Source organism: Prionailurus bengalensis, chromosome D4 (genome assembly GCF_016509475.1).
Source record: "Prionailurus bengalensis isolate Pbe53 chromosome D4, Fcat_Pben_1.1_paternal_pri, whole genome shotgun sequence".
Classification (NCBI taxonomy): Eukaryota; Metazoa; Chordata; class Mammalia; order Carnivora; family Felidae; genus Prionailurus; species Prionailurus bengalensis.
Genome location: NC_057359.1, coordinates 85,430,140 through 85,457,650, shown reverse-complemented (window position 1 = coordinate 85,457,650; position 27,511 = coordinate 85,430,140). Strand labels below are relative to the sequence as shown.

Below are 27,511 nucleotides of genomic sequence, written 5' to 3'. Positions count from 1 at the left end.
TCATTCTCTTGCATGGGGCTGACGAGTTTTCCCAGCACCATTTATTGAAAAGACTGTACATTCCCCATTGTATGTTATTGGTCCTTCGACCTAAGTTAATTGGTCATTGTATGCATGGGTTTATTTCTGGGTTTGCTCTTCTGTTCTGTTGATCTATGTATCTGGTTTGTGTCAATGTCATGCTGTTTAGATTACTATAGATTTTTAATATAGTTTGAAATCAGGGAGCGTGATGCCTTCAACTTTGCTCTTTTTTCTCAATATTGCCGTGGCTACTTGGGTCTTTTGTGGTTCCATCCAAATTTTAGGATCCTGTCTTCTAGTTCTATGAAAAATGCCATTGGAATTTTGGTAGGGGGTGCATTAAATCTGGAGATTGCTTTGGGAAACAGAGACATTTTAATATTATTAATTCTTCCAATCCATGAACATGCAGTATCTTTCCATTTATTTGTGTCTTCTTCAATTTCTTTTATCAGGGTCTTATAGTTTTCGGTGTATTGGTTTTCCACCTCTTTGGTTAAATTTATTCCTAGGTATTTTATTCTTCTTGATGTAATTACAAATTGGATTGCTTTCTTAATTTCTCATTGCGATAGCTCATCATTAGTGTATAGAAATGCAACTGATTTTTGGATTCTGCTACTTCACTGAATTCCTTTATTCTAACCATTTTTTGGTGGGGTATTTAGGATTTTCTCTATATCCTATCACGTTGTCTGCAAATATGACAACTTCTTTCTTCCGAATTTGGATGTATTTTATTTTTATTGCCTAACTGCCTTGGCTAGGACTTCTGATACTATATGGAATAAAAGTGGTGAGAGGGTGGGAATCCTTGTCTGATTCCTGATCTTAAAAGCTTTCCCTCTAAGCTGAAAGCTTTTCACCATTGAGTATGTTAGCTGTGGGCTTGTCCTGTAAAGCCTTTATTATGTTATAGAGAATATACAGGTACAGGAACAGGAACATGTAGGTACGTTCCCTTTATACCCACTTTAAAAGCTTTTTATCACAAATGGATGTCGAATTTTGTCAGATGCTTTCTCTGCATATATTTTAGCCTGATTTCATTGATGTGGTGTAGCATGGGTTGCTTTGCAGATGTCGAACCATCTCTGCATTCCTAGAATAAATTCCACTCGATCACAGTCTATGATCCTTTTAGTGCACTATCGAAATCAGCTTGCTAATATTTTATTAAGGATTTTTTGCATCTGTGTTGACTAGGGATATTGGCCTGTAACTTTCTTGTGGTGTCTTTGCCTGGTTTTTGTATCAGGATCATGCTGGCCTCGTATTGGCTTGTGTTATATGAACTTGGCTGGTTTCTGGGAGAGGTGTAGCAAAATCTTCAAGTGCAATTGCTGATATATCGGCTTCTTTTCCTCTTCGGCCTATCAGCATTTCAGGACTGATGGGCAGAAGCAAGTTGTTTTGAATGAGCCCCTAATGTTTCCAGTGTCCTCTTCTCCTGGGGGCTAGTTTTTGTTTATACTAAACGCATGTTCTCTCTGGTCTGTTCGTTCTTCTGTTTTTGGTTGGTCAGCTTCTTGTGTTCCTTTTGGTGGACCAGCTCTTCTGGGGTCTGTTTCTCTCCTCTGGATTTATTCCTTCGGACTCTAAGCCCCATCGCCGGTAACGTGTATTTGAGGGAAGCAACATGCATCTGGGAAAGCCCAGAATTTAGCTTGGTGATTCTTAAACTCGGCTGCACACTGGCATCACCCGGGGAGACTGAAAAATGACGGACTCATGCGTCCCTCCATCGGAGATTCTGATTTCACTGATCTGGGTGTGGTCTGGGCACAGGAAGTCTTAAAAACTCTCTAGGTGGTTCCGTTGTGCAGTTAAGGTTGTGAGTCCTGTGGCCCCTCCCGAGAGTGACGAGGGAGGAGGGACGGATGGGTCTCGGCTGTTCAACTGTGCCCACGTCTACCTGCGTGCCCTTCCCCTTCAGGAGATCCAGACCCAAAGGGAAAGGGCCAAGACCTCTGCCTGGCACCACTTTTCCCAAGACCCGTGTCTCTGGTTGCACTTACTTGGCCCAAGGTGTGGGGAGAAGGAAGGTGGGAGCTTAGGGGTCAGCCACGCTGCTGTTTTGGTAGCGAAGGGATGACATGAGCCACCCGGGGCGACGTGCGTGCATGTGTGTGTGTGTGGGGGGGGGTGGAGATGAATGAGCACAGCCAGCAAATTGCCCCCCGCCCCCACACTGCCTCTCGTCGGTGGCAGCGGCCATCTTGCCCCCTGCTCTGCTGCTTTCCCTTAGACCCAAGCCCCCCTAGCTTTAGTGTTGGCTCCTGTGACCTATGGATCGTCTCTCTTTCTCTGGCAGCCCCTTGAGTTGGGCTTCAAGGGGACATCTAGCAGCCCATGGCCATTACCTGCCTGCTGCACCCCCATCATGGATCTTGTTGGGTGCCGTGGCTTCAGAGGTGGGCCAGGTGAGGGCCCAGTTCTCTTGTCTCTGGTCGCTTTGGGGCCAGCATCGGGACTTGTCCAGGGAGGGCTGCTGCTGGTCATCACAGTCCTTGGGGTGGTCACAAACCTCGCGGCAAGGGCCACCGGGGCCCATCCTTCTTGGGCTGCTCAGCAGTGGAGTCCAGCCCACCTGTCGCCCTACCCACTTTGAGTTAGTCGTTCACTGAGCATTTGCTCTTGCCTGTTTTTATTCAAGGCCTGTGTTGGGTGCGTCTACATGGGGCTACGGAGGAAGGTGTCATAAATGAGACCTGTTCCCCCTCCTTTAGGAGCAGGTCGTCTAATGAAAGGACTGGAGGGCTGCAGTGCTGCCCATGGGTCAGTGGTTCCAGTGTGCAAGGTATGGAGTGGCTTGAAGGGGAGGAATTTTAGCTTTGCCTCCAGGGGGTCAAGCAGGACATCACAGAGGAGGTGTCTGAGCAGAGGCTTCGAGGATGAACAAGACTTGACCAGACAGAAAAATGAGGGACAAGCATCCTAGATAGGGGGCACAGCATATGCAAAAGCAAGGCAGTACAGAGTTTAGGGTGTGAAGAACCATGCAAAATCCATCAGGGAGGTTTGCAGGAGGTGAGGCTGGGACAGGAGGCAGGGTCAGACCTGGAAGGATGGTGTTGGGAAACCTGAGGGACTCTGATTTCATTCTTGGGGGGCGGGCACTGTAAGTGGAGGCATCCCGACAGATGGCTATGAGGAAGGTGGCTGGGAGGGGAAGATGCTGGGGGCAGGGGCCCGGCTAAGGGGCTGATGCTGTAATCCAGGTGAAAAGCGTCAAGGGGCAGAATTTAAAAAGGAGCAGCAGGAAGAGGAAACAGTGGCTGAGTTTGAATGCACGTGTAGAGGGGGGAGCTGTCCAGCTGGAAACGGGGTGATCACAGGCGGCTCCAGGTGGTGGCGGCGGCGGCGGCGGCGGCGGGGGGGCCTCCAGGTGTGGAGATGGCGGGGCCTGTTCCAGGACCGGGAGTCAGGAGAAGGGGAGCAGCTTGGGGCTTGTGGGAGATGGTAGGCTCTGCTTGGGATGTGCCGACGACGTCAAGGGGTAACACCCGGGTGGGGCCTCGCAGGCGGGGCCGGCAGCAAAGCTGAGCACAGTTAAAGACACGGGCTGCCCCAGCAGCCTGGGGGGGGGGGGGCGGTGCAGAAGGGGAGAGAAAGGTCAGGGTGGGGCTCAGGGAGCCCAGAGCTTTAGGGATGAGCCAGGGTGGCTAGGAGACAACGACAACAGGCAGAAGCAGGGGGAGAAGTGGGAGAGACATGGCAGGGGGTAAGCGGGATGGATCCACGAGGGGGACCTCTGTGGTGTTGGGTCACTGCTGACTGCCCGGTGCCCACACTCTCGCCTACGTGTGGAAGGTGCTCTTACAATGTGGTTTGAGAGAACAGACAGACAGATGGACAGGTGGATGCATGCCCCTCCACCCACCTCAACGTCTTCTCTCCATGGCACAGAGCTGCTGATGGAGTGCTTTTCCGTCTCCCCGGGGAAGAGGTGCTACCCCTCCCCGCACAGCCTCGGGCTCCCCTGCAGCAGATGCCCGATGAGGGTCTAAATAAATTAGACCTGCTCCAGATACTTTGTGATCACACACTCCCTCCCCGCCCCAGGCCAGAGTCGCTGGGCAGAAAGGGTCACGTGACCCAGGCTGGCCAATCAGAGTCTGTCCTGGGACTCTTGCCTCTGGATCTTCTGAAGAGAGACACGTAAGCTCGAGTGGCTGTGTCTACACACAAAGACGCATGTGCCGTGCACACTGGTGGACAGAGCACGTGAGAAGGAGGGCCTGAGTGTGAGAGAACTAGAAGCGGATGCTCAGATGAGGCAGAAACAGGTGCCGCCTGGCTGCATCCTGCTCTGGGTTCCAAGTTTCCTCTGGGTCTGGCCATTCACCCCTCCCTGGCCTAGGCTGTCATGTGTAGGTGTTGGTTTCTTGCTGCCCTAAGGTCTGTGAGCTGCCTCCTCCTCCCGGCTCTGGGGAATCCGTCTGTCTGTCTGAGCAGTGCATGAGGCCTCTTGCAAACGGACTCTGTGCCCTGGATGTCAGTCCGAGGCCACCACTTGAACTTCCTGGGTGACCCAGCACTAGGCTGTGGATGGCAACACCCAACCCTGGCCCCGAAGAGAGACCTGGCAAGTCACGTGGTCTCTGCTGACGCTAAGAGCCCTTCCTCCCGTCTTCCCAGGGTAAGCCAGGAGGGACGCACCCTCTCCTTCTGCGGGTGCTGGGTAACCAGTGACGTGCACGTGGTCAGGGAGTGGCAGAGCCAGAATGGAATCCAGCTCTTCAGACCCTGCGTTGAGTGTTCCTTGTGGATTTCTCGTGGCATTCTCTGGGCTGCTTTTCCTCGCTCTTGCGAGATGCCAGAGGTGGGGGTCCTAGGCTGGAGGCAGGGACACTTGGGGGACTCTCATGGCCCTGATGAGAGGTGAGCTAAAGGTGGGCCCCACTCTGAGTCTGGCGTAAACAGGGCTGGAGGCAGTGACAGCTCAGGTTGTCACGTCAAGCCCAAAAATGCAAAGGTTACTTACAAAGGAGGGAAAGAGCTTTGATAGTGAGATCTGAAGCCACGGCCCTCGCACGGAGCCTTGGGCCGTGTCCCGCGGGCCTCTGGTCCCCTCGCCGGCGTTCGCAGGGGCGTCTCGCCAGTAGGCGAGCCGTCGGGACAGGACCGAAACCACGGGGGCCGCGTGTCCTCTCGAGCAGCCCGGCCGCCCCGAACCCCTCGCAGACGGGGCCCCGGGCAAGCCGCACATGAAAGCGCATTCTTGTTGGCGACCTGTTGACGCGCACGGGTTTCAGGTGCTTTTGTGGCAACTGGGGTTTTTGCCTCCAAGGAGCATTCCTGAGGGTTGTTCCCAGAGAACGGCAGGGCTTTCTAGGCCCTCGTGAATTCCTCCGGTTCGTAACCAGGTCTCTAAACTAAACAGGGGCAGAGAAGCCCACGGCTTCTTTCTAGCGGGTGGGAAGGCCGGGCGGTGGCTGTCTGCTCCCCACCCCCCCTCCTCCCCGGCCAGGAGCCGGGGAAGATGCTGGAGCCTCCCCGAGGGACGCCGACCTCGCTCAGGTAGCGCCACAGCAGCAAGCCCGGGAAAAGGTTAAAACGTTTATTTAACAAATTATATTAAGACAGACAATCACACAGTGAAACTTCCCTTCGCCAAGTACAGAGTCACCTCAAATAAATACGGTAAGGACGTCGTTCCCATGGCGAGGGCACAGCGGCCCGGCCGTGGCCCCAGCGTCCCATGGCAGCCCACACACCTGTCGCGGGGAGAACAGAAGCCCCGTCTCCTGGCGGCGACGGCCGCCGTGGGGCGGCATCCGGACGGGCGAAGGAGGAGGGGCCGCCGCCTCCAGGCCCCGGCGGCAGGGCGGGCAGTGGGCGGAGTCAGAGCCCGGGCCCCGCACCCCCGTGGGCACGCGGCTGCCGGGTCGAGGCCCTGCTTTGCTCTCGGGCTCCCTGGATCTCAGGGGAGCCCTCGTCGGGGTGGAGCGAGGGGGCAGCTGGGCTCTCGCCCCCTGCCGAGCACCATGGCGCAGCGGCGACGCTATCGCGCCGGAACCAGCGTGGCCGGCGGCGCTGGGAGGTCCGTTGCGGGACCGGAACCAAAAGGGGCTGTGAGGCGTGTGCTTATGCTGGACCAGCCGGCACAGTGGCTCTGGGGTCCGACGAGCCTCGGGCCCCAAATCCTGTCTCTGCCACCTGCCAGCTTTGTGCCGCGGACTGGTCTCCGCTTCTTCGTCTCTGACCGGGAGCAACGAACATCCATTTCTGGGTGTTTTTCAAGGGAGAAAAACGGGAGAAAATGTGCTTAAAGAGGAGAAATGTGCCACTGCCTGGCAAGGAGCAGGTGCTTAGTATGTGTTAGTCCTTGTCGCCCGCCGCGCTGCCGTTCTGAACAGCACGGGGGGGTGGGGAAGCAAATGTCAGGGGCTCCTGGTGGCCAACTGTGCAGAGGTCAGAACTGCCGGCAAGGAAGCCGGGGCGGCCGGGGGTCCTGACCTGGTTCCAGCTCTCCAGGTGGCAGGGGCGTGTGGCCCATATTGGTTCCGGGACTCGGGGCAGGAAAAGCCTTGATAAAAATTTGCAAATGAACACGTCGCAACCTACTCACCCCCTATTACCACTATGCCCTTTCCAAGGGTTTTGGAGAGAGAATGGATTTTCAGATGGAAGAGAGAAGGCAGCAGGGAAGCCTGTGCTCTCGTTGGTCTCTGGGGGAGCGGCGGGGAGTGCTGGGGGACGGAGGGCCTGGCCCCTGCCCTTCACACTTCCGAGAACCCTTGTCCTTCCCTGCCTGTGTGGTCACAGGGTTTGTGAGGCAATGCGCCCTCCCAGAAAGAAAAGGTCGCTCTGTTCCAGTGGTGTGCCAGGGGTCCGGGCTGTCCTGCTGTCTGCACGCGCCCCCCCACCCCCCCCAAGAGGCAAAGAGGGCTGGGAGCAGCCTAAAATCTACCACAGACGCCAACCTCTCCCTAACACGGTCACTGCCTAATTGTCCTAATGGTTTAGGGTGACGTTCAGTCACCGTTACACGTCGCTTATGTCTACCATGCAGTGGAGGTCGTCACCCCAGGCCGCCTGCATCCACACCAGTCTGGCCTCTTCCTGGTGGCCCCGCAGCCCCATCCCGTAACTGCAGGATGGCCCCGGAATTGGGGGGGGGGACAGTCACCCTCCCTGCCCAGCTCTGCCTTCTTGCACCCACGCTTGGGCTCCCACGTGCTCGTCTTCGGCCCTGAGAGCCGCTAAAACCCCTGGCTGTCGGTCAAGGGAGAAGGGCTGCTGGGCGCCGCCTGTCAGATGGTAATCTTCCAGTCAGGCCGTGAACAAAGCGCACGCACCGAGTGAACGGTACAGAAGGAATTGGTCGCCCCTCTGTGTTGGGCTTGGGGTCACGCAGGTCACTTGGTTTTGGAGCGGCCACCCGTCCAAAGGCAGCAGGAGACACAGGTTCTCTGGGCCCCACGGGACTCCTCCAGTTTCCCCAGAAACACAACTAGCTTATCTCGGCGTGTACATCTGAGACCAGTTCGAAGCTCTCTCCTTCCTGGGTGAGCACCATAGCCCTTGGCTTCCTGGACCCCGGGGGTTCCACACACCGCCTGCATTTTCCTGCCGCTTTGCTGTGTGGGAGGCACAGGAAGGCCAGCTCCACCAGGGACGTCCCGGGCCTGGGCGGAGGGAGGGAGAGGTGCCCACTTCTCTAATGCACAGAAATCAGGAGGTATCGCCTTGAAGATCCGGGGCGACAGCGGTGAGGGTAGAGGTTCTGGAGCTGGCGTTGCTGACGGCAGGTACAGGAGGTATTTTTGCCCCACCCCCACCTCTGAGCCAGCGGCCACCCTCCACACTGTTGGCCAGTTCTGCCCCAGCCACCATGTGCCATCCCAGGAGCCACGGGTAGGCGGGGAGCGTCCTTGGCTGTGGCTCTCCTGTGCTACCTTCATGGGGGGGGGCACCTCCCTGCTCTCCAGGCCTCAGCCCGCTCCCACCCCCCACCCCCCCATGCACGTCAAGCCTCCCATCCAAAGCTCCTGCCCTCTAGTGACCTCCGAGGTGGGAGATCCCAACATTCTGTGGAATCGAGACAGACCCTGGTAACTAGACCAGGCAGGCCGTCGAGGTGGGGCCTGAGCCCCCCAGGGGTGGCTGCAGCCCTGTTCTCATGGCGAACCCGTGTGGGGCTGAACTTGGCAGCCAGCATTGTGGGAGATGCCAGTGTGGCCACTGGCCAGTCATGGCCCCAGTTCGGTGACCTGGCTCAGACGGACTTTTACAAACGACTCCTGCTGTGGGCAGACCCCATCGAGATGCAGCCTGGCTCTGCGAAGCTGGGTGACCACGTGCCCGCGTCCCTCTGCGGCTGGACACCAGCCCACAGGGTCTCTTTCCCGCAGCCCAGGGAGGGCCCGTCTCTGGGTCAGGGCACGTGGGCGTTGCAGAGATGAGCCCTTTGGGAGGAACAGGGCGGGTGGTGGGTGAGCACAGTGTCCCGGGCAGCAAAACTCCCCTCCAAGCAAGCACCAGGTCCCTCGGCCTTCTCGCCCAGCAGGGACGTCCTCTGTGGGGGCAGCCGGGCGGCTGCGCCCCGACCTCTGCGTGTCCAGTGTGTCGGTTGGGGGCCGAGTGTGAAGGGGTGGCCACCGGTGGGGCCGGGGGCCGCCCGCTCCTTCCTCCCTCGAGTCCTCAGGGTTGCCATGAAACGCTCAGGGCGCTTGTCGCTGTCAGTTCTGGGGCGTGGGGGGAGCCCCGGCGGGGGGCTGTGCCCCGCTGCCACCCACCTCAGGCGGAATTCCAGGAGGAACGTGCGAGCTTAGCGGCAGGCAACAGTCAGGAGGACAGGGGGCGAGCGGGTCACCGGGAAGCTCCGCAATTGCGCGGGGCCCTCGGGTGGCTCCCGCGGTGGGCGGGGCCGCGTGTAGGAGGCTGGTCGTCACACAGACACGCCAGGAGCTGCTGGTCACTACAGCAAACACAGATTAGTCGAGATTATGAACAGTGTCCCCGGGGAGGCGGGGGTGTCCCGTCAGGCAAGCCGATGGCCGCGGAGGTAACCGCTCAGCCGCCCGGAGTCTCCCAGGCGAGCCCCCGGGGGTGGGGGGGCGGTGAGGGCGGGCAGGAGGGACTGGGCTGGGCGAGGGAGGGGCGCTCAGTAGTCGGGCGGCTGCGTCTTCTCCCCGAGGGGGCGGGGTGGCGGCCGGGCCTCAGGACTGGGGGATCTGCTGACACCGCGTGGGGCTGGGCGGGAGCCGGGCTGCGGCGCTCTGCTCCGTGCGGAAGCTGTACTCATACTGCGGGAGGGAGCGGACAGAGAAGCGTGGTCAGTGCGCGAGGACGACGCAGGGAGGCCTCGGCCCGGCCCGCGGAGGCCCCGCTGCCACCTGGCCGAGCGTGCGCCCACGCGTGGTGCCAGCGTGTGCGCAGACAGCGCTCTGGCCGCCCAGGGTGTGAGGACGGAGTCCTGGTCCAGGGGCTGCAGCGCCCGAAGCCACGCGCTGCCCCCGGGCCAGGCTGCCTGCAGGAGAGGGTCGCGCGAGGTACACCCCATCCCGCAACTGCCCAGGGGCCCTCTGACTCCGTGTTCTCTGGGCACGGCTGCTGACACAGCCGAGCGGTGCGGGGAAGGGGCAGCACCCCACACGTCCGTGTACCTCTCTGAGTTCCCAGAGCTGCTCCCTGGAGGGTGGGTGACTGTCCTGGTTAGCCGATGAAAGCCGAGGCTCCCGGGGGGCAGCGCCCACACCGGCGACCCAGCCTGGGCCAGGGTGGCACCCGGAGGGGCACATCTGTGCCCTGTGCCACCTCATGCTTAAGACGGAAGCTTACCTGACCCTAGATCCCAGGAGCACGTCTAGGTGGGCTCGGAGTCTAATGGAGACTCAGAGAGGCAAGTACCTCTGCTGGGGGATGGGGAGCCCCCGTGGTTCCCCCTGAAGACCCGGTGGGCATCGAAATGGGGGGTGGGGCGTGCCAGGCAGAAGAGCGGACACAGGCGAGGAGTGCCCTCCAGCAGACACGGGCCTGCCGGCCTGAGCTTCAGAGGCTGGGAGTGGGCCTGTGGTGAGCAGCCCGGCCCGTTATGTGCCAAGGCAGCCGTGTGGTCCTAGGGGTTTAGGAGTGAGGAGTTTGGATCAGGTCAGTGCTCGTTAAACGTTTTATTTTTTAAATGTTTATTTTTGAGAGAGCAAGCAGGGGAGGGCCAGAGAGAGAGACAGGGAGACAGAGGATCTGAAGCAGGTTCCATGCTGACAGCAGAGAGCCCTATGCGGGGTTCGAACTCAAAAACCGTGAGCTTATGACCTGAGCTGAGGTTGGGGCTTAACTGAGCCACCCAGGCGCCCCTGTTAAACATTTTAAATAACATCTAAACACTTCTGAGCAGAATTGCCCTAAAAAAGGGCTTGTCTGTGTAAAACAGAGCAAAGTGGAGTTGTCCTGGCTGAACTTGGCCACCAGCTGAGGCTATTTCCTCGGGGACACTGGGGAGGCTGACAGGAAGCCTGGCCTGGCCCCCTGCCCCCAAGTGACTGCCCACCGCACAGAGAACAGCTAAGTGCTGACGGCTTTAGGGGTCAGTCCTGAATGAGGGGGAGCAGACCTCTGAGGCTTTTTCCCTCAAGTAGAAATGGTGGGCAGGCAGTCCAGCAGGCCACCCCTGCCGAAGGGCCCCAAGGGCTGACCCAGGACAGACGGGACACAGATCTGCACTGGCCCCATCCTATCCCTGTGTTGAAGAGCCTCGAGTGGCTCCTGAGCCCGGAGCCACAGGGCCTACGCCGCAGCTGTGACTGTGGTCCCTACAAAGGTCTGTTGCCAGAGGGGCGAGAGGGAAGGGCTTTGGAGGGTGACCTCTGGCAGGTCTCTGCCCCTCTCTGAACCTTAGTGAACCTATCTCTAAAGTGGGGTCACGTTAAGAAATAAGTGCTGGGGTGCTTGGGTGGCGCGGTCGGTTGAGGCTCCTCAGACTCTTGATTTCGGCTCAGATCGTATCTCACGGTTTGCCGGTTCGAGCTCCGCGTCGGGCTCTGTGCGGATGGCGCGGGGCCTGCTTGGGATTCTCTCTCTCCCGTTGTCCCAAAAATAAATATTAAAAAGAAAGTGCTGGCGAGGCTGTGGAGAAAAGGGAACCCTTGTGCCCTGCTGGGAACACAAACTGGTACCGCCACCTGGAGGACCCCGAGAACCTGAACCTAGGACTCCCCTAGGACTCGGCGATTCCACTTCACTCTAACTCAGCGAGATACCTGCAGCACCACGTCCACGGCAGCACCATCTAGAACAGCCATGCCAGAGACCGCCTCCGTGGCCGCTGACAGATGAAGGGATACAGATGTGGCGTATATGTGCCACGGGATGTGATTCAGCCATAAAAAAAAAACAACGAAATTTTGCCGTTTGCAACAGCAGGGCTGGACCCTGGGGGCATCGTGTGAAGTGAAATAAGTCAGAGAAAGATACCATGTGACCTCACTGATCTGTGCAATCTAGAAAACAAAACGAAACAAAAACACAACACCCCATACTTAACAGGTACAGAGGACGGACCGGTACTCGCCGGGGGAGGGCGTGTGGATGGGCGAAGGGGGTCAAAAGGTACAAATTCCAGTTGTAAGATAAGGAGATGTGACACACAGCATGGCGACTATGGTTGATCCTGTGTTGCTTATTTGGAAGTTGCTAAGAATAAATCTTAAAGGTTCTCATCACAAAAATTTGTCACCATGGTGACAGATGTTGACTCATTGTGATTATTTTGCCATCTATATAAATATGGGTTCGTTATGTTGGACACCTGAAGCTCGTGGTATATGTCAGTTAGACCTCACGAAAGTCAGTGGGGTCACAATCTACTCCCAGGGCCAACTGGGAAGACGGCGTGAGCTACAGCAGGTGAGGGGCCTGTACGGCCCTGGTGCCAAGCAGGCACTCACTGCACATCTGTTGGCTACTTCGAAAAAGCTATTAAAGCAGCTCCCAACCCGCTCGCGTTTGGGCTCCCTGATGACCAGGGCACAGGCCGAGGCTGGACTCCTGCCCCAGGAGGCTGGCCCAGCAGAGCAGCCCCGGACAAGGCCGCCTTTGGGCGAAGCCTGGGACAATACTGCCACCTGGTGGCTGCTCGCGTGCATCACAACAGGGAAGGTTCCCTCCTCGACTCCACCAGCACCCACCACCTCCGCCCGGTGCTGGGCACGGGGCCAGAGCATGTGCGTGCCAGCGCCATTAACCAAAGGGGGCAACACAGGAGGAGGGGCAGGTTGTGGGAGGGCAGGAGTGCATTTCGGCCAGTGGCCGAGGGTGGTCCCCAGCAGCACCGAAGGGAAGGGGCCCGGCTGGGGAGACGTGGAACCAGGGATAAAAGGTCGGGGATTAGAAGCACTCGGGGGGAAGGGCAGCTGGAGTGACAGATGTGGAGATGCTTCAAGAGAAGCACACAGGGTCAGAAGATGAGGACGGGCCCTGCACGTGGGGGTGGGGGACCCGGAGGTGTGGGTCCGCGAGGGGAGCAGAGGGCAGGCATGAGCGCCAGAGTGGCACGGGCCGGGGCTGGGGTGGTTGAAAACACCTAGTGGCCTCCTAGGAGCAGTTCTGGGTAGGCCAAGGTGCCAGTGTGGACTGGCCAGCGTGGCTACCCCTCGGGGGCGGGGAGAGAGGGCACCCAGAGCAAGAGACTAGCAGGCTGATGAACCTTGAACACATGTAGATCCCCTGGAGGTCCTGGTAGAACGCATGTCCTGACTCTGAAGGTCTGGGGTGGAGCCCAGGATCCTACATTGTCACCCAACTGCCAGGTGGCCTGCTGCTGTTCTGGGGACTAGTTCAGGCAATTCTGTGACCCAAAAGCGGGACGTGAGAATGGGTGCGGGTAGGCAGAGGGCCGAGATGGCAAGGCTCAGGAGAGGCCTCACTCTGGCTGCTCTAGGGCCACGCCTGGGAGGTGTCCGCCTGGGGCAGTGGACAGAAGGCACCTCGCGGACGAAGAAGTCGTCCCGGGTGCACACACTGCCTTTTCCTGATTCACAGCCCGCGCGCGCCCCTCCCCCCACCAGTGGGCCAGGGCTCCTGGCGCAGCGCACAGATTGCTGTCCCCGCACCCCCACCCCCCCAATCCTACCCTTGGGAGCTTTCCCTTTTTAGGTTATCTTGGCTGGAGAAAAGCATTACTCCCCCCCACCTCTTGTTTTCTCTAACTCCCCAAATGAAATTTCAACATATGTCCCCAGACATAATCCCCCTTAGGCTGCGGATAACCCTTCCCACAGACACTGTCTTCTGCCGGGGATTGCTGGCCCCAAAGTGTTTGCCCAAGAGACTAGGGCCGCTTCTGGAAGGTCTTTCACTCCCTTGGGCAAACAGCGAGTACCTTTGAAGGTGGATTTGGGCCCGGATCTGTTTACTCAAGACATTAGTCTCCTGCATAAGGAAAACCTGCACTCGCGTACAAACAGCAAATCCTTTTTGAATTAAAAAAATTTTCAATTAAAAAGCATTTGGGTTCGCAGAGCCGAGAGCCCAGCCGAGCAGCGCCAGGTCATGGCGCCCTCTGGTGGACACAGGCCATCACAGCACCCGGGCCTGTCGGAGCCTGTCGGTCTCTCCAGGAAAAGAGACGTCACTGTCAGGGGCTCTCTTTGGGGCTTTCCGGGGGCCCAGGCACCGTGTGCCTCTGTCTGGGAGACCTTGCAGCTGAGGCATCGGGCCTCTCTAGCTACAGTGCGTGCGCCCCAGCTTCCAAAAGCCTTTTGCCATAGCAAGGGCATCATCCTGGTAAATGGGACATGCCGACCTTGGCTTCTAGCTGCACCGTGGAGGCTAAGTCGCTTAGCTGCAGCCTCGCTGGCAGAAAGGAGGCGATCAAACCCTCACCTGGTCACAGATGTGAGCAGCACCAGGGACAATTCGTGTGAAAGCACCCTGAGAATGAAAAAACCAGTCCTCCTGATGCATCAGAATCAAGAAGGTTTTTAACCAAAGCCACCGATCCCCGGGCCCTGTCCCCCCCGGCGGGACGGTTCTGGTTCAACTGGTCTGGCCTGACAGCATCAGCATTTTCCAGAAGCACCAGGAGATCTTACTGGTTAGGCAGGTGGAGAATCACTGCCTGAAAACTTTTACCGAATATAATACAGTCCCCGCTTTACGATGTCGACGTTGACGTTTCGACTTGGATGTTTTTGACGTTAAGAAGGTGCAAAAGCCAGTGATGTGCTGAACGAAACTCCTCCCAAGCCCGTCCTGGCGTCTGATGTTTGGCAGCTAGAGCTCCCCGGCAGCCCCCTCAGCCACGGGGCTCAGCAACCGATACGCTGACGGCCATGCTGTCCCCATACAACCATCTTGCGTGTCACTTTCAGTACAGTATCCAACAAATTGCAGGAGATCGTCAACAGCTTATGACAACACAGGCTTTGTGTTAGATGCTTCTGCCCAACTGTGGGCTACTGTGTGTGTCCTGGGAGTTTAAGGTAGGCCAGGCTAAGCTAGGATGTTCGGTAAGTGAAGCGTATTAAGTGCATTTTCCACGCACGGTGTTTTCAGCTTACAATGGATTTACTGGGAGGAAAGCTCCCAGTAAAGTTGAGGAAGATCTGCAGAGGGAGAAAAGGGCAGGTATATACCCTTCCTCCCTGAATCCAGTAATGATCAAATCAGAGGCTCCAGAGGAGAAAAGATAGTAAGGGATTATTTCTAGTGCCTGAGTAGTGCAGATATGGAAGCTGAGGCCCAGGGGAGGATCAGACTTCCCAAAGGTCCAGAGAGAGACAGGGCAAAGCTGGACCAGGCCCCCAGTAGCCCCTACGGACAGGTGCAGGGCTGGTCGGGCAACTGGCGTCGGATAAGCGTCTGCACCCTCCTCTCGTGCAGGTGCAGTTCGGAGGTGGGGGCAGACTGGCAAATGTGAACCGATGAGCCAGTGTAAGTTGGCACTGGGGTGGATCATGGAAGAGCTGGAAGGGTGCACTGAGAACAGACCCGGAGGGGCCAGGCTGGGCCCCGGAGGCCTGGCCAGGTGAAGGCGGGTGGAGGAGAAGTGAAGGGGCCAAGATTCAGGCCAACAGGAAGTCCGGTTCACTTAAGGCTCGTTCACACGGGCCTGGCCCCGTACAGACAGGAAGGTGGATGAGGTTCTTAGTGGCCCTGCCCCCCCAAGCCTGTCCTGGCACCTGCTCTCGTCCCTCACAGCCCAGGCCTTCACTCTTGGTGCCCACGGTGCAACCCCTCTCAGAATATCAGCGATGGAAGCCTCTACCCCTCACTGAAGGGCTTGAGTCCCCTTCTGTCTCCAGAAGCCTGGCTGCTGGCACCCAGCCCCCCGTGCGAGGTCAAAGCCAGCGCCCCTGTGAGGAGCGGGCACAGAAGGGCCTCACGTCCCCATAGGGCAGCTCGTCTGGGTACCGGGGAGGCCTGTCCAGCTAATCCGAATATGTCCACCCCTTCAAGCTCCTGAAGGGGAGACTGAGAACCAAGCCCAAGGCTTGTGACACTTTGTGGTCTCTTATTTTTTCTCCCATGGGAGCCCTTGTTTTGCACTCGGACTATGGTTCTACAGAGATCTCTGAAAAACTGGGGGAAGGCAGGGGAAGCGCTGGGCTCTCGACAAGCATGTGGAACTGCTTTACCTGGGGGAGGGCTGTCCTCGTGCGGCCTGAGGGCACAGGGGAGGGTGGGGATACCAGGACTTACCTCCCCATTCTTGAGGTTCTAGAACACCCTAGAGCTGGAGAACAGGCCTGGAGCTCAGGGCTCATGGGTTACAACCGTGACCCCTGTGGTCACTAGTAAGGGGATGGGCGCGGCAGGAGCTACCACGTCCCGAGTCAGCGAGCTGGGACCAAATCCTTGTGTCCCAGGAAGCTGGTATTGCTGTCTTTCCACTAAGGGTGAGCAAACCGGGGCTCTGAGAGGCTGAGCAGCCTTTCTGATGCCACCAGGGCTTGGGGTGCTGCAGGGAGGCATTTTTAACCACCACCATGGTCAGGTATAGATGCTCTGGTCCCACATCGACTCCACAGAGGGGTCCGTGTGGCTCTCGCAAGCCCTTGGGGAAGCCACTTCTGTGTCCATTCTGGCTTTTCTGTTGGGTTCCTGGGCTCTGAGAGAGGAGCAACCCCAAGTCGGGGCCCTGAGCCCACCCAGGCCCATTGCTCCGTCTCTCCTAAATGATGGTCTGAAGAAGAACCCCTCCAAGATGCACCTGCTCCAGCAGGAGCCATGTCTGCCTGGGCACTATACCCGGCACAGTACCAGCCAGAGGGGGGCTCTGAAAGCAGCTGCTGAATTCATTAATGTACAACCTTCCACTGATTCAGCCCTTGCATCTTTCCACCCTGGGGCATCCAGATCCCCTTCATCCTCGGCACCCAGACCTCCCCCCTTTCCCGCTCTAAGCCTGGGACTCCCAGGAGGGGATGGCGGTATCCACTCACTGCCCTAAGCAGCCTGCCTCCCTGGGCTCAGTGCCAGGAGAGCCCCCCACTCCAGAGGCACCCTCAGCTCACAAAGCACCTTCCAGCTGGACGCCGACGGAGGAGGAGGAGCGTCGGAGAGCTCTGAAGAGTGGAACATTAACTCCCATATCCCTGCCCCATCACACAGCCCCAGGATCCCCCCTCTTCTGGAGTGAGGTTTGAATGGTTTCTGCTGAGACCTTTCCCCATGAAAGCTCTTGGACCTCTCTTCCCCCACTGCCCAGCAGCAAGTCCTGAATGGGCCGGGGTCCAGTCATACCTTTGTGCCTTTCTGAACACTAGGACACTGTCTCCCGTGAATAGCTAAACCCTACTGTCCTTAAAGGCCCAGCTAAAGGGGCACTTGTTCTGAGACATGTTCCCTTCTCCCCTGGGGAGAATTCATCACAACCCCCGGGCCTCCACAACACTTCCCATAGCCCTCGGTGCACGGTCAGGATGGGCCACAGCCATCTCTGTAGCTCCAGAGCCTGGGGAGGTTGTGGTCCAGAAGAGGTGGGTGGGTGGATGGATGGGTGGCTGGGTGGATGGATGGGTGGATGGATGGAATAGGACGGGTGAGTAAAGGGACAGAGCAGGTCTCTGGGAACAGCCTAGTGCAAAGGAGAGAAGGTAGGTAGCTTAGGGGCTATATTCTCAGGCAGGTCAGAGGTCATTCTGATTTTCAGTCCTTTGTGGAAGCAGCAGTCAGTCCAGTGTGGGTTTTCTGAATTCCTACAGCCCTCTGAGCAGGATGGTGGGATGCACCCTATCATGTGGTATTTAACTCATGCGTGTAAAGTCCCGAGCCTGGTGCTTGTCCACACCACCCCTGTGAATGCAAGATTATGAGTCTAAGTGTGATTTGTGTTGGTATCTCTGTGCACACACTGTGTACAAGCTGGAGGTTCACACATTATTGGCTCGTGGGGTGTTTAAAAATAAACGCGGAGAAGTTGAGAGAATGCATAAAATGCCAACATTTCCCAGCATTTGTTAGACAAACAGGGGGCTACGGCAACTCTGGATGTTCGTTTTTGCGACTGCAGGCTGCTGCTTTTCAAGAAGCATGCACTTTCCGGTGTGCCACACTCCCCACCCCTCCCTATAAACTGCCCAGCCAGGCAGTGGCAACTGCTGTGTTATCGCTGTGATTGATTTCGTGAGTGTGTGGGGGTGATGGGGACAAAGGAAGCAAGAAAGTGAAATAATTCTTGTAGCCATGACTACTGAAAGACTGAGAAGGCCATGCAATTTTTAGGAAAATGGGGGAAGAGCACATTTTGTGGTGGAACCAGGGGTTGCCGTGTGATTAACAAGGACCCCTCCCCCACCTCACCGCAGGGCTGGTGGCCTGGTGGGCGCCTGTGTGACCAGCCTGTCTGCTCTGCCGTGGAAGGACGCTGCCTTTGCTGCTGAAAATGCCACTTCTGTGTCTGCGGGCAGCCGTGGGGACCTCCCCCTCACTGGGCCAGCATTTCAGGGTTCACCCGAATCTTACCTAAAGAAAGCAGCTATTTGCGTTTTCCCTCCCCAGGCTTTCCCCCCTCCTAAGCGACTTGTAGGAAGTGTTTAAAACCATACCGCTTTCCAGCACTGGAAAGCGAGACGCTGCGTGGTCGCTCTGGGAAAGTGCTCTCCCTGATCTTTCTGTCTTCATGCTTTTCACCTACATGACAACCTTATAAGAGTTCGGTTTGGGGGGAGGGGGAGATTACTTTAAAACGTGGGGGATGAGAGTTCTCAAACCATGGAGAGGAAAATCCTTTGGTGAAGGACTTGGCAGGAGACCACGTATTCACCTTGACCTCAGTTTGAACAAGCATACGCCCCACGGGGGCAACCGGGGCGGGTGATTCTGTCCGCTGAACGCTCTCTCCGCGTCAGCGTCATTTCCACGGGCTCAGCCTGCTTCTCTTACTTCCGCGATGAATGCCCCGGGCCCCTGTGGCAGCAGTCTGGGTCGTGGCTGCTGCTAGGTGGGCTGGGGTGGGGGTGGGGGAAATGCCATGGGAGAGGACGCTGCCGTGGGGGGCGCGGCGGGGGGGACAACGCTGCCTGCGGAACCAAAGGGGCGGTGGCGGCTGGGGGCGCGGAGCCTCTCAGAATTAGGAACTCTATGAACATAATCCAGCATATTAATATGCTGTAGAGAAAATATATGATCATCTCAATAGATGATTAAAAGACATTTATCAAAAGCCGCCATCCATTCCTGGTAAAAAACATTGAGAAAAGCAGAACTAGACGGCTAATTCTTTAACAAGATTAAAAAAAAAAAAAAAAAAAAGACGTCTATAGGAGCAAGCCACAGCAAGCAGCATTATGGGTTGTTGAAATTAGAAACTTCTGTTAACCCACAGGTAAGACAAGGAGGCCCGGTGGCCGAGGTCCCCGGCAGAGGCCTGCAGGAGAAGGGACAGACCCAGGGAAGGAGGCCACATGGGTATTCGCAGGTGACAACTGCCTGCCAGGGACAGGGACACCAGAGGAAAGGAGCTGGAAAACCAGCAGAGACGACGGAAGAAGCTGGTGAGAAGCCAGCAGCTTCTTGATACACAAATGTCGGGGAAATAAAATGTAAGGAAAGAGCCATTCACAAGAGCCACAAAAACATAAAACACCTGGAATGACCTAGAAAGAAGCGTGCAGGATCCCTACAAAGAACAACTATTCTACTCTGCTCTCCGGATGGAGCCTCTTCATCTAAAACGCCAATCACTCCTCCGTTCATCTACGTAGTGAATTCAGTTACAGTAAACACTAGAACAGAGTTTTTGGAACCTCCCCCACCCCCCAAAGATTCTAAAGTTAAGTTGAAGAATAAGCACGTGAATATAATTAGGACCATTTGGGGGTCATAAAGGGAAAACTCTATCATATATTAAAGTTTATTATAAAGTTATAAGATTCAGAACAGGGTGGCAATAATATAAAAAGAACAGAGTCAAAAGAAAGGTCCACTGATCCGCTTACATAACGAAACAATAGGAGGAAGCCAGGATTTAAAATTCACTCGAGTGGGGGGGCGCCTGGGTCGCTCAGTTGGTCAAGCATCTGACTCTTGATTTTAGCTCAGGTCAGGATCTCATGGTTGTGAGATCGAGCCCTGTGTCCGGCTCTGCCAGCCCAGAGCCTGCTTAAGATTCTTGAGATTCTCTCTCTCCCTCTCCCTCTGTCCCTCTCCCCTGCTTGCATTCTCTTTTGCTCGCTCGCTCGCTCTCTCTCAAAAACAAAATTCACCGAAGAAAGCCAGCAGTATTCAGAAAATTGGCTAATGCTATAGGAGAAAATAAAGCTGGTCCTTATTCTTACCTTCTAATAAATTTCAGATGGATTAAGTTGTTGAAAAGAATTTAGTATTTTAATATATTAAAATACGAGAGTGGAAGAAAATAGGACTGATTATTTTTATAATCTGACTATGACACAAAACCCAAAATAAATAAAACATTAAAACAAAGACAAAAGTGCCCATGAAAAATGAAAACTATTATGTGGCAGAACACATCATTAACAAGAAGAAAAACCACCAGTTAAAGTGTGTGTTTGACATATGACAGAAAGTGGTTATAAAGAACATGAAGAATTCCTTATTTTTTATTTGAGAGAGAGGGAGAGGGAGAGACTCCCAAGCAGGCTCCGTGCGGAGCCTGAGGTGGGGCTCGATCCCACAACCCTGGGATCAGGACCTGAGCTGAAATCAAGAGTCGGACACTCAACTGACTGAGCCGCCCAGGTGTCCCAAGGGCATAAAGAATTCTTAAAAACAAATGAAAAAAAAAATTAAGCCAACAGAAAAAAATTTGGCAAGGGCACAAACAGAAGAGATTCACAAAATAACTACAAATAGGCAATAACCAAATGAAAGAATGTTCACCTTTCAATCCTGGTGCTGCTCAGCTATAGTTAGAGAAGGTGGGGGGGCAGGTGCCCCCTCATACACTACGGGGTGGGGTGGGGAGGTTTCAATGCGCACACCCGTTTTGGAAGACAAACTGGTAATATATATTCTTCTAAAGAAAGACCCAGGGGAGAAAAGACACACGTACAAAGAAATATACTGCAGCAGCCTAAGAGTGAATAATTGGAAACAACTCAAAAGTCAATCAATAGTGGATTGCTTAAATAAATTATGGCATAATCATAAAAGGGAACCACATGTAGTCATTAAAAAGAATGAGGTAGGTCTGTGCAGAATGATGTGGAAGGTTGTGCCAAGTACAAAGCCAGGTACCGAGGATCACGCACGGTGTGAGCCTACCGCACGCGTGTGCGTCCACCTTTTACTTTACGTGTTTCTGTGATGTTTGCAGTTTTATAAACATGTACGACCTACCTTTGAACTCAAGGGGAACACCCTAAATATTAAAAAAACGGATTCTGACTGGCAGGGTAGCTGCTTAAGATGATCAACTGTCCACGACATCTGCTACAATTAATGGGGGAGGGAACTAATCTCGTCTGTGGCCTCAAACTGGTTCTTAAGCTTTGTGGTCAGACTCCTGGAGAGTCTATGAAGTGGCGGTCCCCAAGCTACGTCCCATATTTCAGAAGAAGCCTAACACTTCTCGTGAGCCTTCAGAAAGGCCAACCATTAAACTAATTTATTAGGTTTCTTTGTTTGGGGCTGGAATTATCTCAACTCAGTAAGAATGTGGGTGGCAGCTCTGTGCAATAATGAAAAAGGGAGGAAGAACAGGCTAAGTTCTGTTTATGTAACTAAATTTTATTTAATAAGTAAATCAGGAAAATTTCTTTCCCAAAACGTATCCGCTTCCTCACTGAGAAATAAAAAGATTCTGGGGGGTGAAAACCTTCCATCTAGACAGAAGGCAGCTTATTTCCTGTTGCAGTTCCAGACCTGACCACTAGATGGTGCAAAGGGACCACACCACAGAGTTTGCAACGTCTCCCTCCACGAAATCCTTTACCGTTAATAAGCACAATGAAAGCTTTCCAAAAGTAGAAAGAATGAACAATTGTGCTGGGACATGACCATTTTGCTTTTATAAAATTGGGACTCTGCCATTTCATTATTGACACAAAAATCTGCCGCCTCGCTCTCTTCCCACGTGTGCAGGTCCCAAATCCACTCTCATCTACTTGAAGGGGCCTGTAGAAGCCCGTGCAAAGTGGATGCCCAAAAGTTGAATTCGAAAATTCTTTTTACCTTGCGCGGCCACACGTGTTTCCACTAATTTCACCTCAATGTCGTGACGTAAATGCTAGCGGAATCGGCCCCAAGCTAAATAAGCAATGAGCCCCATTTTTCAACACACAAACACATAAAGATGTCAGCTCAAACTGTTTACTAATTAACACTTAAAAAGACACAAATTAGATATGCGTGGCTAAGAGCAATTATAATCAAGACGAATTTCTCTAGTCATTTGGGAACTGAGAAAAATGCCTAATTGCTGGAACCAATGTTTTAAAAACTGAAATGACGCCAGTTAGCAAATATGTTCATTTAAAGAACATTCCACGTGACTACACTCTTGAGGGTTGACTACAAACATGAGAACAAGGAAAATATTTAGGTATAAAATTAAAATTTTAAGCTCCCTTAGATTTATAACTTCTTCATTAAATACGTCTGCAGACGGCAGCCCATAAAAACCTGTAGCAATTAAGTGGTTAAATGAACTGCCTCCCTTGTCAATTTTAAGGGAGTGATTAATATTAGATCGTCCCTTTACTAATTAGACTCTCCCGTGTCTTTCAGCTTTAAAGTCGGGTGAAAATGGAGGCTGTGCGCCCTACACGGTGGGCTGATAAAGCTTCCCTCGCCGTGCTCAGTTTTCAGTGTGGCGCCCACTGAAGGGAGGGTGAGCATCGTGGTTTCCTGCGGGAGGTCGGCAGCAGGTGGGGAAATGGCTTTGCACTGAGCTGGAAGGCAGGACGGGTGCTGGATGCCACTTCATCATAGGAATTGCTGGCTCCTAGTTGTCAAAGGCTTGCAGGTTGTTATGCATGCGGCGTGAAATCTACAATCAAGGCCGCTGTCTCTTGGCCGTTATTCCTTGAGACGAGGGCTGGAGGGTCTGCTGGAGGGGCGAGACTGGGGATGGCCAGGGCCACGGGGCAGGTGGGGCAGTGGGTGGGGAGGAAGGATGCAGAGTAATGGTAAGGGGAACAGAGACGCCGGGATCATTTTAGGGGCTGCTGCCTGGACTGTGGAGCTGGGGCGCGTCTGCCTGGCTGTGACGGGGAATCCATCAGATGGTGAAGTGGGTCAACTGCTTACAAGGGACATAAAGAGGAGCAGAGACGGAGAATATTTATACGTCCATCTTCTCCGAGAGAAGATGCTTCATCACAGGGATTGGCTGCAAAATTACACTTTTCCTGACTCCTGAACAGAGACAACCTTTTGTCCAGGCAGCGGGAAGGACAGTAAGGCTTTCACTGGGACACGGTCCCCCAGGGCCACCACCACTCTCCTGCTGCTCAGCCCCAGGGGGGAGGGGCCTGGGCCAGAAAACCTCCCCATCACTGCCACCGATCACCTCCTGTGGCTGAGGGGAGAGGAGCAACAACTCACTTTCTCATGCTTTGGACTAATTTACACGGCAGAGGCCCTGCTCCCGGCCGGGGATGGACGTGGACGGCAGGGAATATGGCTGCTGGACAACAGGCTGGGCAGGAAGGAGGCTGGTGTCACCACTGAGCACCAGGAGAGTGATGGCACTCAAGTGAGAATTTCTTTAGTAAGCACCACTTCGTCCACTGTCAACACCCACAGCTGAGAGTAGTTCTGAGTCGTGCAGGTTTCCTGTTTGTGAAGAATTCCGCCCCCTCCCCCCCATTTCTGCTCGATGGCATCTACACAGGTTTTAGCTGCCACCTTAAACATGACCATTCTTGGGGGTCTTTCAAGAAACTTAACCAAGTGCTGCATACGCCACAATCACCACGGATGCGGGACCAGCACTGGGGCTGGGGTGGGGGAAGCCAGGGGACCTGCCCCAGGGTCATGTTGATGCAAAGATTTGGCATGCTACCCCAGGTATCCAAACTCGCAAACTGTGCCCTCTCCACCCAACCACGTTGCCTCCACCGTGTACACGGTCCACATATGTCCCTGCAAACACCCGGTATCTGCCCACCAACGTGGCGGGTGGCTCTAGTCCACACTGTTAGCCACACTGCCGGGGGGGGGGGGGGGGGGGGGAGGGCCTCACGCGTCTTCCTGCTGGCCTGGCCAGGGCCCAGCGTCACACTTTCCCTGAAGCTCGCCTGCTTCTGGGGGGAGGGGAGGCTGGAGGTGCACTGCCCACTCACAACTGGGGTGACACCTGGTCTCTCTCCATCTCTTACTGGGGTGCTTCTCGGGTGTGGCAGGCTGGGGCGCACTGCGGGTCCCTGCTTGCGCTGGCTGCTGGGGTATTCCCTTTGGTCCCTAACCACCCAGCTCAAAGCTGACAGGGTGAGGGGGGTCCTTCATGGAGTGAACTATCCCTGCGGCCAAATGATGGTGATAGGGCACAGGCTTAAATTCAGAAACACCCCCAGGCAGAGCAGAGTACGTAAAGTTAAAGCAGACCCACCCCGGTTCTGGACAGACAGAACGATGTGTTGCCATCAGGGACTGCACTTGAACTTCCTTTACGGCTGGGACCACCGAGCCCAGGTTTCAGCTCTGCACAGGGGCAACAGCACCTGTCTGCACAGGGTGTGGAGTGAAGGAGGACAGCACATGGCGGCCTCCATGGATGCCGGCCTCTCCCTGCTGCTTAGGAGCCCAAGAGATCGGGGAGGTATTCAGGATGGGCAGAGAGGCGGCTCGGGTCACGTGTCCGCCCCGAACCCAAAGGGTGTCTCCTGCCTTTTTGTGGGCAAGGGGTTTGGCTTACCAGTGTAAAGTATGACACAATGAGCAAAGCCAAGTCCTCTGCCAGGCAGCCCCCACCCTGCAGCCCCCAGGGGCAGCCAGATTTGCCAGGAATGGGAAGTTGCAAAATCATCCTGACCAAAGGGACACCCAGCGACGCAGGCCCAACCCTCGGAGCCGAGAGCCGGGGCCAGGGGGCTGTGGGCCCAGCTTCTCTCCTCGGCCTCCGACTCCGTGAGCTATGCTTAGTTCAGGGGCGAAAAGGAGCAAGTTCATGATTGTTTATGGAGAAAATTCTCTGCCATTGTTGCCAAAGCAGCAGCCCGTTCACCAGAGTGTGATATCAACATACTAATCACCATGAAATGCACGCGGATGGCCTGGGTGAGTAACTTCTAAATCCTCAGATTAAACGAAAAAACCACAGCACTCTTGACTGTGGTGGTGTTTGTGACGGTTTTATATCCCATTTAACGTTTCCAACCTCCCCCATCTCCCCTCATTTTAACTCCACTTTAATTTCCTTCAATGCAGAACACAGACGAGTATTTTTAAGCCATCACTTAAACAAGAAATCAAGCTTGGCGTGGTCACGCGGGACGTCACTGCTTAGCCTCCAGCGGCAGAGCGGCGTGCCGTGCTGACACGGGATGGATTTACGCTGCTCGCCCCCCCTTCCTGTGGACGGTAATAGGGAAGAGTCACAACCAGCGTGACTGAGGCCACGGCAGCCGCATGCTGGGCATCGTCCTAAGCCCTGTACGCGACTGTCTCGGTCAAACCCCGTAAGTGCTGGCAGTGAGGATTTTTTATTACTCTCCCAGTTTACAGGGGGGAAGACGGAGGTTTAGAACAGCTAAGTGGCGCTGCTCAGATCTAAGCCCGGGGCGGCCGAGTCCAGAACTCTTTCTTCCCCCGCCAGCCTCTGCTCAGAGCACCGGACATCAAGACAACGCCTTCTAACAAGACACACGTTTGGGTCAGATTTTCGTCCTCAGCATGAGAATTCAGGTTTCTGGTGGTTTCTGCCACCCGCACCGAGCCTCACACAGGCTCCGCCTACTTTACCGCTTCCCGGTGACTCACGGCCCCAGCCAGGGTCAGGTCTACCGGCCTCCCTTGCGCCGTTGTCCCCATCAGCCCCTTCAAGGGATGTGAAACCACAGCCTTTAAGTCATAAGGGGCAGGGTTTGGAGTGTAACTGCTGGGTCTCAATCTTGGGCAAGACCCTTCCCCTCCAGAGTCTCAATTTCTGGGGGTGGGAACCAGTGGGAATGTAGGTACAGCCCCGAGCTGAAGGTGAGCACAGAGCAGGTGCTGAAGTAAAGGGGGCTATGGCTGTGGCACAGGAGGCCCGAGGCAGGAGACCGCCGCACCCTCAGCCCCGTGGTGCCAGGCGCTGGCGTTTGCATATATTCGTGAAGTGTTCCTGAAAACCCCATGACGTGCCTTCTGTTATCCCAGCTTCAACCAGAGAGGGGACCGCTTGCCCCCGGTCAGCGTGGAGCCGGGTGAGACGTCTGTGTGACCTTGTCCGTCCTAAAGGGGTCACAGGCCGTGCCCCTGATTTACCCCTGCAGCCAGAGTGAGCCACCTTGAAAGCCACCTTGAAAGAGTGAGCCACCTTCTGCACACGCTCACCGGCGCCACCCTGCGCAGGGCCCCAGGCGAAGGCGGTTTGCGAACAGGCGGCGGGCAGAACCTCTGGGGGCTGCTTGCTTTTGAGAAGGGGGTGCACGGGGCCCCACGTATATACACGGAGCCTATGTATCTCCAATGTGGTGGCCAGCCTTTCTTTTCCCCAAGTTCACTGCTCAGCTCCCGCCCCCTCCCCCCAAATCTATAGATGACAATCAGGTTGGTTTTTATGATTTAGTGAGAATCAAAGACAAAGGGGGACTTTTTTTTGTCTTGTTTTTGCTATGACAGCTTTAGAAATTTGTTGTACTACATTGATTCAATTTTCCTTGATTTCAGCCATCTTTCAATAATGCAACCTGCTTCTGCTAGCTGGGTATACAGGAGAAAACCCAAAGGAACTGAGAATATTGAAATGGTTCTACCATTTCCATCTTGGAGACAAATGTGCCTCTCAGAGGAGAGCCGGATGCAAGCATGTGACTCTGCCTAACGACCGTCTACACAGAAGAGACGACACACACACTCCAGTGATGTCTTACGCAAACAGGGAAAACACTGACCGGCGGGTCTGACCCCAGGCTCCTTCCCTCCTCTCGGCTCTCGTTCCTCAGAGTTGTCACGTGGGCTGGAGTCTTGGATTTCTTTCTTTTTTATTAGGAAAACATCCAAACCATGTGGAACCAGGCGGCCGAATGGGGCCTCGCTTATCAGGCACAACGGAATGTATCCTGATCCTTGCTCTAAACCTGGAAGAGGCTCCTTGGATGTTTCCCCAAACCCCTCCTCATGACAAATAAGCAGGAGGAGGAGAGGGAAAGGAGACTCCGGGCCTATCCCCCAACCTCCACCTTTTAAAAACGGAAGCATTTTAAAACATTGAGGCCCGAATTGTTTCATCCGTCACTTAAAACCTTCCTGCTTAGAGAACACAAGGAGGTGTTGGTCATATGTGATTTGAAGCAAAAAACACGTTAAAAGTGAGTTTCTTTTTCTAAGGAATAAATCTGAGCGACACGGAAGTGTTTTCCTTGGAGGCCCCCCCACACCTAGGTACCCCCCCGCCCCCGCCAGATCCTGGGACCGTAGACCCGGGCCCCACCTGCCCCCAACTCGGGCAGCTTGCTTACCTCTTTTTCAATTTCTGCCAGAGATTTGATGGTGATTCCCAAGAGATCAAAGGGCTGCATCTGTAAACACAGATCAAGGCATCCTTTTAAACGGCTGGAAAATGCTGTTTCACATTCGCTTTTATGCATGACGACGGTGACATCTCAAACCACCCTATGTGATCTAGCGTGTTCTCTATTCTCTTTCAGTGGAAACCCACCAGGACTCTAGTGATCACTGAGGGTACAGGGGTGAGCGATGGGAGCACATATTGCAGAAAACCTGGTCGACAACAGGGCTGGACCCTGCCTGGTCATCTGTCGACAGCACCCAGCAAGGTCACAGCCCTCCTAAGAGACAGTGACTGTCACTGATCACTTCCGCCTCTTCTCCATGCCCGTGTCAAAAGCCGGTTCGCTCCTTCCACAGCTGGGGGGCCGGAGGGGCACAGGGCTTCGCCACATGCCACCCTGACTGCTCCATCTATGTG

General features: G+C 55.1%; 1 protein-coding gene across 2 annotated transcripts in view; it reads right to left on the bottom strand.

Moving 5' to 3' along the window:
• The window catches only part of MVB12B (multivesicular body subunit 12B), a 209,552-nt gene that overhangs the window by 10,199 nt on the left and 171,842 nt on the right, over nt 1-27,511 (bottom strand). The window contains exons 9-10 of one of the 2 annotated variants that reach the window (XM_043566185.1): nt 27,042-27,101; nt 5,574-9,278 (exon numbers count right to left, since the gene is read on the bottom strand). In XM_043566185.1, coding sequence (XP_043422120.1) covers nt 9,192-9,278; nt 27,042-27,101 — 147 coding nt within the window. In that variant the 3' untranslated portion in view covers nt 5,574-9,191. Of the gene's footprint in view, nt 1-5,573; nt 9,279-27,041; nt 27,102-27,511 lie in introns of those variants that run through there. The other variant, XM_043566186.1, reaches the window with a different exon arrangement.